The sequence below is a fragment of the Heloderma suspectum genome, chromosome 1 (assembly GCF_057233095.1).
Source record: "Heloderma suspectum isolate Gila_16-S chromosome 1, 16-S_ref, whole genome shotgun sequence".
Lineage (NCBI taxonomy): Eukaryota > Metazoa > Chordata > Lepidosauria > Squamata > Helodermatidae > Heloderma > Heloderma suspectum.
The window spans coordinates 403,687,515-403,699,653 of NC_139458.1; the positions used below are offsets into that span (position 1 = coordinate 403,687,515).

The following is a 12,139-nucleotide window of genomic DNA, read 5'->3' on the forward strand; positions in this document are numbered from 1 at the left end:
GGTCAGGAGTGGCCAACGTCTGGGGACCTGGGGCCAATTACCCCCCCCCCCGGGGGTAACCCTCATCACTGTTGCACCACTGAATTTGCTGCCAAAATCTGGCAGCACAGCAAGAAACCCCACCCCCACTCCAATTTCCCTTTAAAACAAGGCACACAGAGGACTACACACCTTGTTTTAAAGCAAAACTATGCTCCCTGGGCACTTTCAGGAGCACAATTTTGCTTTAAAAGAAAGTAAAACCTCCCTGCACACCTTGTTTTAAAGGGAAACCGATGTTTTTTCCCCACCGCTACACCACCAATTTTGGTGGCAAATTCAGCGGTGCAGTGAGGGCTGCACAATTGGCCAGAGGAGCATATGTGACCTGTGGGATGCCTGTTACCCACTCCTGCTCTAGATGAACTACCTAGCGGTTAGTTTCAGACATAGCAAGGGCCTTTTCTTTTGAGCTCAGGATGTTCTTGACAATCAACAATAATTCACTGAATGCTAAATTCTAATGGACTATTTTGCTTTATTTTTCTAGGGCATCAGCAGTCTGTTCAGCTCCCTTAAAGTAGTCAGGCTACTTCGGCTGGGTCGTGTGGCCCGAAAGCTGGACCATTACATTGAGTATGGAGCAGCTGTCTTGGTTCTGTTGGTATGCGTCTTTGGTCTTGCAGCCCATTGGTTGGCCTGCATTTGGTACAGTATCGGGGACTATGAAGTGATCAATGAGGATAAAAACACAATAAGAAATGAAAGTTGGCTCTACCAGCTAGGGGAGTCCATAGGATCACCTTATCAATTGAACACGACCACTGGAAAGTGGGAAGGAGGGCCAAGCAAGGATTCTGTTTATATCTCTTCATTATACTTTACGATGACCAGTCTCACCAGTGTTGGATTTGGGAATATTGCACCTACGACTGATGGAGAGAAGATCTTTGCTGTTGCAATGATGATGATCGGCTGTAAGTACCATCAGATTAATTTTTAATATACAAAGTTTCACCGTGTGTTTTTCCTCAAACTGTCACAACTTTCATTGGGTTGGATCCTGAGGTGCCCAGAGTAGAAATCTGCTAACTGGATTCTCCCATGGGCAGAAGTGGCGGTGGGGGGCGGGGCAGCGGAGAAGGCAGTTTTCACAGATTTATCCTCTTCTTGTGCTCCTGAAAATCTGCTCTGGGGGGTTGGAGTACCCTCCAGCACAGCAAGGGAGGCGGTGCCAGGGGCTGCAGAGGGGAGGGGAAATCAATCAAAATTACCATCTCCCCTTCCTTCAGCGAGTGCTGTGCTGGATCTGAGTCAACTCTGCAAATGGAAGGAGCAGCAGGTCTGGATACAAAGCATTATATGCATGAAATAATGACTAAGCCAAATTATTACCTAAACCTGAAGAGATGTGGGTGGACTACTTTGTGGTGCAGTAGGTACAGCAATCCTACCAAAAGTTTAGATTTTTCTTTGGTCTCTTAATATGTTTTCTGTTCTGTCATACAATGTTAGATGTCTTTCATCTCCATCATATGCATATCTACTCAGAATAAGCCTCACTGAGTTAAATGGAACTTACTCCTAAGCAAGTGTGCATAGGATAGCAGCCTTGTTTTTTTTAACCACGGCTTAGAAAAACAATATTTGAATTAGGTTACTTATAATACTGTAAAACTCTTATTATCTTCTTAATCAACAGAAGTACTATAGTTACTTGGTTTAATTTTGCCTCTCCCATATGACCTGATGCCAGTAGCTATATGGAAATAACATTGCCTTATATTATATGCTGATCATATATGTTTTGGTTGTCTGAATATTCTCCATGGTTCTCTAGCCATTAGGATAACAGCGGTTGTGTTATAGTATAGTCTTCTATATTAACATTTCAGAATCAGAGTAGAAAATCTCATCTCATGTTTGGATAGAATTTAAATGAATGTTCCTTTTACTTCAGTTGACTTGGTTGTAACAACAGAGTATGCACATTTTATGTGTCAGAACAAATGTTCCCTTGCAAATCAGATTGCTAAACCATGTTACTTCATAGTAAAGATCTGTTCATCCACATATTTGTTCAAAGAAAGCAAAAGCGTGTTTTTTTTTGGCTGGATTAGGGTCGATTTCATATTATGTAATGATTTCCAGAAGGGTAGCCATGTCTGTTGCAGCAAAAACAACAGAGGCATAAGCTTTCATGGAAGTGGATAGTGCTCATGGAAACTGATGGCATAATAATTTGTTACACCACAAATTATTGTCACAAGACTCTTTGTTGTTCATATTATGTGAATCCAGTAAACATTCAGCAAAAATGGTGGCAGAGAATATTGAAACAATGCTAAGCTGATTTTGAACTTTTGCAGAATGAATTCTACTAACTACTTACTATCCTTGAATATGCTGTACATTTATGGAATGCCATGAAATTGTCCTTGGTGAGATAAAGAGGCTCTGAGGTTGAATGAAGGACAGATATTAGACCCTGTCATGCAAATGACTGTATGCAGTGTGCTTTTTATATTCTCAGGGAAAATACAGGAGTTAGTTTCTGGTTTCACTGACATTAATTTAAGAACTCCCTTAGCTTCTGCAAAATGAAGACTTGTCTGGTATTCATAAAATAACCTAGTTGCTGAAACATTTAGTACATTGGTCATTATCTCATCATACGAAGCTTACATGAATGATGGTGTGTGTGTGTGTGTGTAAGCTATAACTGGAAAAGTGACAGGTTGCTTTCTTCATTTTATGGAGAGCAATTTTTATTTGTGTTAAAAAAAAGTCTTTAAACACCAATATTCAAACTGTCCTTTTAAAACAAATTGTGGTAGCAAATTGTGGTAGAGAATATGTATTCAAAATTGGTTTCTATAGCACTCCCCTGGGAACATACAATGAACTGTTCAACAAACAGCTCCATATAAAACAACTCAGCGCACATCTGTCTCGATTAAATGAGCTTGTTTTAATACACAATCATCATGACCTTTTGATTCTCTGTTTGCAGCGTTCTGTGGCTGATAACCCTTCACTGTATAAAATCCAGCTTTTTAATTGGAGTAGTCAAGAGAAACAGTACAAGCTTCAAATATTTCACTGGAGTCATGAAGATGAGCAATTTATGCTGTTCTAGCTTGGTTAAATGTACTTCTTTAAGACTTGAGGAGAAGATTTGAAAGCTTCTGAAATGTTTAATGAAGGTAGTAAAAAAGACTATAAAGTCACATAAGATGTACTCAGTGGAATCAAGGCTGATGGGGAATGTGTGTGTGTGTGTGTGTGTTTGAGGCACGAATTTGTCAAGGAAAGCTAGTGGGAAGTTTCTGGACTTTTGAAGAGAGGCTTGACTGTGGAACTGAAATGTGGAAGTGTGTACAAGTGAATCAAAGAATTCAGAATGTTAAGGGAAATTATTCATATGGATGCACTGGAAGCATCTCTAGCATGAAAGCAATCCTCCTTTATCCGGTGGGCAAAGTAATAGAAGTATAGTGTTAATGAAATGGCATTATTTCAAGCATTTTCCACATCTAGTGTAAGTACAGCAATAGGTTTTCTATGTTCGCTTACTTGAATCACGAAGCTCATGACTCACTAAGAAAGAGGGATGGGGGCATTAGCAGGGACCTCTTGAAAGAGATTATGCTGAGAACCAGCTTGATGCTCGAGAAGTTTTGATAGTGGGAGAGAGTAAAGAAAAGCTAGTGGGTTATTTCTGGTCTGTTGAAGGGAAAGGATGTTTGCTGAAAGAATGGCTGCTGATTTCATTGTGTAAGTTCCTATCCAGTTGGTTACAGAGCATATTTGGACTCGTGTGGGTTCCCAAAACCAGTTTGTGTGGCAATTATTATAGAATAAGCCAGGTACCCTCCCAGCTGAAATGTATTGTGCCTGATGCTGAACACTTATTTGCTGGTGTAGCGGTTCATAGGAACAGTCCCTTGGTGTGTGTGTTTTCATCACTCGTTAACCAGGTTTGTCCAGAATCCACATAAGTCTATTTGTGGGATGTTGTTTTTAAAAGATATAAGAATATATATGCATTCAGTGAACTTACAAAATCTCAAAATAACAAAATCTGCTTATATATCTTAATGACATAAACAAATAAAGATTTAACACAATTCAGTTAATCATCACGAATCTGCATAAACCCACACCATAGACAAAACAAAAGTTCGATCCTTTTCACAACAGTATTAAATGCACCCAATGCTATTTATGGTTGATCAGAGTCCTGTATCTTCAAAGATACAGCATAACTCCATTTGTAAGTAAGTGTAAGGTTGAAACGCATTTGCAGCTTGCTTCCATTTGCACACTTGTTGCGCTCTGAACTCTTTGGAAGTCACACTGTGCTGATGAGGATCATGAAAGATTTTTTAGTGAATAAGGTTATGAGACTCATCAGGCATACTTTGCTTTTCCTCCAGTTGTCCATGGGAAGTATTAATTAATTAATCAATTATTATTAAATTTATTAATCGCCCATCTGGCTGGTCACCCAGCCACTCTGGGCGATGTACAACATATAATAAAACAGTTTTAAACAATGAAATTCTACAATAAAAACATTTCCTAAAATACCCTAGCCCACCCCAAATGCCTGCCTGAACAACCACGTTTTTAATGCACGACGGAAGCTCATTAAAGAGGGGGCATGATGGAGTTCCCTAGGGAGGGAGTTCCACAGAGTGGGGGCCACCACAGAAAAGGCCCTCTCCCTCGTCCCCACCAGTCTAGCTGTCCTGGCTGATGGGACAGACAGAAGGCCATCTGAGGCTGATCTTGTTAAGCGGCCTGTCTGGTGCTGCTGGAGGCGCTCCTTAAGATAAGTAAAAGGGAAGAAGGATTTTGTCAGCTACACATGCTAAATATGTGATCCCAAAACACCATGGACAGTATTCAGTGCGACACTACTGCTTATGTAAACTACACTGCACTAGTGCAAGTGACCTCTAGCACAACACCAGTAACATTTGCTGATGGGTTTTCTGGGTTATCGGATTTGTATCATTAGTGATGAAACTGCAGCCATCTATATATGTACTGAACAAGCTTGAATATCTAGAGTTCCATGGCTAGCCTATATGTTTCGGGTTTGTTGGATTGCAGGCTATATCTGTTCCAGAGATTTCATTATATTTTATGACTCTTGGGCAATATCCAACAGTGTCATTTGGCAAACTCAAATAGTGGTAGTAGAGCTTCGCTGAATCTTTCTGTTGTGCAAGCAGTTGCCCATTAGGCTTGCACAACCACTTGTACAAGCAGTTGTGCAACCCACTGCACTGAGACGGAACACCCATTCCTGCTCCATCCAACTAGCTTGCTTCTCTTCTTTGAACAAGTGTGTCTGTGACTCACCTGACCACGAGATAAAACTGTGGCTATATGGACAGAACCCACTCAGCAACAGATGTATGAATCTCAGCCAAGTGTTCTGGGCTTCGAGAATTAATTTATATGGGCTGCAGGCCTTGAAACATCTCTCAAGCCAAATAATGCAAAGTGATACTACAAAATGTATTTCTTGCTCAACGGTATGAAAGAATAACTAGGCAATGATAAAACAAGCAAAATACTTTACTACATACAATGCAATTAGGGCGATTACAAGCATAATAGAAATTGTGGTTAGAAATATGCTTAATGTTATTAAGCATATTTCTTAATAACATTAAAGTTCTATTGCTCTCAACCAACAAAGCAGTCATCATTAATATCTATAGTTACCTATCTGGCAAGCCTGGTTTGCAGAGCTTTGGTAAACAAGTTTGGTAGGCTTCTTGTTCTCCCAGGCTATCTGGGCAATCAGATCAAATTCTTGCCTTTTATAACTCTTATGTGGATGACCTCATCCTAAGTTTCAGACCTGGTCATACCACTACACTTATTTCTCCCAATGAAGCCAGTTTTGCCATTGGCACCAATAACACCTAGCTGAAAGTATCTCAGCTAAGCTAAGCAGGTTTCTTCTTCTAATCCTTAACCAACCCACTTGTGGCAACTTTGCTCCATTTCTAAGAATGCTTTCTATTACTCACAGTTATCTTGCAACACAGAGAACTAATCACATCTGTTACTAATCATTTACAATTAGCATACATAGATGATTAGTAACCAGTTGGTTACCTGCGTACACAGTTTGTGGACAAAAATAAAATCCAATGAAAGGTTTAACTTAGCTAACTGTGTTTATTGAAACATTCAAAGTGTTACATCTTTTATCTTGACAAAACTTCCTTAAATACAGTGTTCTTGCTGTAAACTCCAGGGCGGCCACTGTAATGTCTTTATTGTGGTCCACTGACAACTGGAAACGTGAGGTTTGCCAATGAGCGCAGACAACTCATGGCAGCGAAGATCCCTTCATGATTTTTTTACAGGCCATATGTTACTGCCATATCATTGTACTTTGGCCTGCACCTGTGTTTATAAATGTGTACAGAGACTTTTAAATGCTATTTGGTTAAATTTAACAGCTAGAGACTTCCTTTCTGAGCAATAATGAAACTTTGACTGGGTTACTTTTAACTGTAGGTGTCTCTTAATCCCTTCATGATTTGTGCACAGGCCATATGTTACTGCCATAACATTGTACTTTGGCCCCCTCCTGTGTTCATAAATAGGAGTACTGAGACTTGTTTGTGTTTATATTATGTTTGTTTAATTATACTTGACATTTTTGAAATTAAAAATAAAACTTTATAATACATTGCTATAGAAGATAACCTAATTCTTAAAAACAAAGGTTTATGGATGTAAATGAACTCCCGACTTCGAATTATAGTGAAAACCTTTGTTGTTCGTGGAATCTGCATGTTAAGAGCTTTCCAATGAAGTGTGTTTCATGAGAATTGGTCAACAGGAAGGCAGTCAAAAAGGGATATCTATCTCCTGACTTTGAATTATATACATATATAAGATAGTACTCCTATGAAATACAATGAATTCTTATCAACAACACACATTACATTAATCTGTGACAGCACAATGGTTTTTATTCATTCATTCATTCATTTGCAGGTTGCACAACAGCTTGCACAAGAGTTATGTGCAAATAGTTGTGCAACAGGTTGTGAAAGTGTAACGCACAGCCACTTACACAACCACTTGCACAACCGCACATGTGCAAACAAAACTTTAGTTCAATCCTCCTCTTTTGCATAGTTCAGAACCTAGTTTCTGCTAGTGCAACATCATTTGCGCTAACGGAATGACACAGTTGGATATTGCCCCTTAATGGGAAGCAGGCAAACTTTTAAGTTGATTATGCAGAGCTGAACTGCTGTTCTTTAAAAATGTTATTGCCGAAGTCAGAATGGATGCAATACATGTCATTTCTTTCCAGTTTTTCAGGTAACATGTACTAATAGGGCTTTTGATTTGCCATTTCCCTAAGAGACGTCAGCACAGAGTATGGCATGTGAAATGTTATGCAGTAATTGTACAATCCCTTTTTGATGTTGATTTCTTACATTGATTCCCCCAAAGGGCTGGCAATACCCAGTGAATCATATTTACTGACATTGATTGAGAGGGTGTTTCTGAAAGTGGAGTGAGAAGGTTGATGGGTTTTTTTCTCCTCCTTTTTAATGCAAGTTTTCTCAAATGCATTCTAATTTGCATTCATACCAGTTGAAATAGGATGAATAAGTTAGATTGCAATCATTTGCACACTTGCCTGGAAGTAAGCCCCACTGAATGGGACTTATGTCTGAGCAAGCATGAACAGAGTTCTATTATTAATATGTATTCAGGCTGATATAGTTTATATACGATTTATCACATTAATTTCCAAAATATTCAGGTCTCCCCTCCCATATTTGTCTGTAACTTGTTCACAACTGACATAAAAGGGAAAAGCCTACATAAGAAGGGAGAGGCACCATTTCAGTAGGGTGGTGGGGAGAAGAAAAGAGGTATCAGTAGAGGGATACAAGACTGCCACCAATGTTTAAAGATATGCTCTTTGAGATATTCAAGATTAAACAGTGGTCCCAGTTTTAAAATACACTGCTCTCAGTCCAGTTACTCTCATCCATCAGTCATCTGTCCCTTGAAGACCCTGGAAAAGACCCTGATGCTGGGAAAGACTGAAGGCAAAAGGAGAAGGGGACGGCAGAGGATGAGATGGCTAGATAGCATCACGGATGCAATGAATATGAACTTGAGCATGCTCCGGGAGAGAGCGCAGGACAGGAAGGCCTGGCGTGCTATGGTCCATGGGGTCACGAAGAGTCGGACACGACTGAACGACTGAACAACAACAGTCACAGTCAGCTTGCATCCCATTGCTGGAAGCCGAGGAGAATGCCTTACTGCTTTCTCTAAATGGTGCCCTTACAGCAGGAACTGTTCAGGAGTTCTATGTCTGCACTGGAGCACCTACACAACCCCCTAAACTGCGTCCTAATGAGAAACAAAGTACACTATTTCTTGTTGCTATCTCTTGCAATGACAGGGTAGTACCAATCCAGGGGGATCTTGAGTCACTCTGAAATCAATGGGACAAGTTAGAGAAGAATTGTGCCCAGTCTGTTTCTGGCCACAGTTCAAAATACTGGTTATGACCTAAAAAGGTTGGGACCAGGCTATCAGAAAGATTGCATTCTCCCATGCACAACTGCCCAGGTTTGAAGATCTTCTAGGGAGGCATTCTCTTGGACCCATTGCCATCAGAAGCATGTTTGGTGGGGATGTGGGAGAGGGCCTACTCAGTGGCTGCCCCCAGGTTCTGGAACTCCCTGCCAAGGAAGGCCAGGTTGGCTCCCTCTCTATTGTCCTTCCAGTGGGAGACAAAGACATTTTTATTCAGGCGGACCTTTGGCATGTAAGCTGGTCTGCTGCTGAATGGGGTTTTATTGGGTTGGGTGCTGTTAATTTCTTTTATTGTTGTGTTCTTAATTGTTTTTTCTTTCTTTCTTTCTTTCTTTTTATGTTATGTTTTAATTATATTTTTTTTGTTTTAATTTTGATGTTATTATTGTTAGCCGCCTTGAGCGCTGTGGTGGAAAAGCGGGATATGTAAATCTAATAACTGAAAAAATAGAGATAGCTTAGCCATCCAAGGCTCTCCTTGGAGTGGCTAGGAATGTTTCTGAGGGTTTTTTGGGTGGTAGTGGTGGTGAATTGGGAAACTTTGGTTACATTTCCTGAGCCAATCCAGGAGTGCAGAAAGGTGTCTCCCCCCCCAGTTAAATTGTGTAAATTTAAAAGCTGGACAAATTTCCCCTCCATTTACTTCTCAGCCTCTACATTTGTGCAAATTTGAAGTCTGAGCAGTAAATGGAGAGGAAATTTGTGCAACAGGAGTAATTACTCTGAGAAGGAGCATGAAAATGGTGGGGGGAGCCAATAACTTCATTCGCATTTGATTTCTTTTTTGGTGCTTCTGAATTGCACAAATGGATTCCTTCTTTGCCTTACTATCATTTTTCCCTCGGTCTTTCGCAACACTGTGCAAATTACCCTATATTAGTCTCGCCTTGTCAGTTTCCTTGTTACCTACTCCACTTTGGCGCTCCTGTTGACAGCTAAACATACAAGCAAATTGACAAGGCAAGACTACACATATCAGACAGCTTGAATCTGCAGCCTTGCACAGTTGTGAAAGCCTGGGGAAATTTAAAAAATAAAAATAAAAAATGACCCCATTTGAACAAATTTCAAGATACACACACACACAAGATCCAATTTGCTCAAATTGTTGCCATTAAAAAAAATGGAATCCACATATAGGATCAACTCACTACACATCAAGTAAAAAACAGCAGGGGGAAATGGAATGAAATCCACCAGGGCTGAACCGGAAAAATCCATTTCACCCCCCAGATGGAATTCTCATACATCCCTACTTCAGGTGTTGCGTTCTGTAGATCACATTGCAGTAATCCAAGTGTGATGTCATCCTGGCCAAGCCTGCCTATTTCAAGCTCCCTCCATTCAAACTCTCATGCCATTTCTATTTCTCACTGTGCCTTTAATGTTTATTCCTTTGAATATTCCAGTAGACATGGTATCAATCAGATTATTTTCTGGCTTCAGCTTTCACCCAAAAGACTTTCTAAATTTGGCACCTGTTTTCACCAGTCAATAAGGTACTCAGGAATAGTAGAACTGGGCATTTAAGTAATTGGCTTTCTCTTCATGTAATTTGTCATATATTTCACATTGTGCTTGTAATATAGCATGTGATTACCTAACGTCAAAATGCTGGTGTCAAGAAGGCTCATCTTTTGTAGTGATTTTAGTTGTGGTTGTAGTTATGGATCTTTCAGCTAATCCCCCCATTATTTTAGCCAAGGTATGAATTCCTTGAGGAATCCAAAACTGGAAGACAAGACTGAGGTTTCCAAGCAATAAATAGATAATAACCACAAATTTCAGATTAGCCAAATAATGTGTTCAGACAGTGAGAGAAAAGGTTGTAAACAGTAGAAATTGAGGTTTGAAAGGTCAGTGTCATGGGAATAAATGTATATTGGCTAGAACAAAACAGTTCAACAATGGAATCCGTGCATCAAAGCAAAAAAAAATGAACAAACCCAAGAACCAAAAATGACTTAGCATTCCCCCCCACCCCGACCTCATTAAATGTTAGCATTAGTGTAATCATCGCAGTATCTTAGACAGAGACAGAAAGAAAAGGCTGTGAATGTGACAAAAGCAATAGTAACATAGATAATTATCACTTGGGTTATTTCCAAATAAAAGTGCTGAAGCTGAGGAATAGCAACATGCCTAAGGCATTTCACAAATATTAGCTAGTTGTAATTCTTTACAACCCTGTAACTCAGGGATATGCAATCTGTTACCCTCCAGTTATTTTGGACTACAACTCCCCTAAGCTCCAGCCAGCATGGCCAATGTTCAGGGATTATGGGAGTTGTAGTCCAAAACATCTGGAGGACATCAGGTTGCCCCCCCCCTGCAGTAAGGTATAGGAATGGATGAAGCTGTCAGTTTCCATTTTGCTCAGTTTCTCATTTTTCAACCTTAAGTTCCTTTCATCCACTTTCAACATCAATGTGCACTTTTCTTTTTAAACCCTGCACAAAAATTTGTACGTATTTTCAGGTACAGTCCTCCTAACATACACATTTTTGTACACACTTTCCCCTAACACACACATTTTTGACGAGCAATTTCCCCCCTAATATAATGTGTTTTTGTATGTAATTTACACTAATATGCACTTTTGTGTGCACATATTTCTCTAAGATATGCATCGCAAAATTTGGAGAAGTGCAATATTTGCAGAAATACACATTTCATTTTGCATATTGGTTCAGGGAGTAGGTTCGCATTAAAATGTGAACTGGGCAAATGTCTCCCCATTCCTTAGTAAGGTAAGGGCACAATCCTGTGGGGATAGGCGGCCACCTCCGAACTCAGAGGTGACCGCTTATCCAATGCAGGGCAGAAGAAGCACAGAAGGGATCACTCCCTCTGCACTTCTCCTGCCCAGCGACTAGACCGCCAATTTGCGACTAGACCGCCAATTTCAGCTGTCTAGCTACAGGAAGGTGGAGCGGGGGAGGAGGCTGCCGGACGACACATAGGATGTGTCGTACCAGCATTTCTGCCTTCCCAGCCCCGGAATGTCCCCTGGAATGCCCCGTTTTGGCCGCTCCACACTCTTCTTCCGAGCACAGAGCATGGGGCTGTTCTGTGCTGCCCGCGAGGCAGTGCAGAAGGGGGGAAGGTCGGTTCCTGGAGAACCGACCTTCCCCCCTTCTGCACTGCCTCGCGAGCAGCGCAGAACACTGTGCGACTCCTAGGTCGGTTCCTGGAAACCCAGATATCCTATGGCCTTCTAGCCGCTGACTAGCGGCCATAGGACTGCTTCCCCTGTCAGTGTTGTTAGCCCTCCTACTACAGATGGGGCAGTGGGGAGGGGACTGAGTCTGAGAGAGAGTAGCTTAACTAAAGCCTAGGAAGTTCAGGCAGAGGCGAGATTCAAAACAGGGACTTCCTGATCTGTACCTCAGCAGCTTAGCCACTGCACCGTTGTCTTGACACCTCTGCATTCGGAGTCCTGCTAATGTGCCATAATCCAGGTCTGGAGTAGAGATTGCATGGATGGGACAGATACTCAGTGCTGGCTCCAGGGTTGTGAAGGCGCTTGGGCAGGCACCTTCCATGGGCC

The 12,139-nt window shown here is 41.0% G+C and overlaps 1 protein-coding gene across 1 annotated transcript in view; it reads left to right on the top strand.

The window, feature by feature from the left end:
* Positions 1 to 12,139, top strand: part of KCNH1 (potassium voltage-gated channel subfamily H member 1) — a 351,345-nt gene that overhangs the window by 83,128 nt on the left and 256,078 nt on the right. The window contains exon 7 of the mRNA XM_084832718.1: positions 530 to 956. Coding sequence (XP_084688844.1) covers positions 530 to 956 — 427 coding nt within the window. The remainder of the gene's footprint in view (positions 1 to 529; positions 957 to 12,139) is intronic.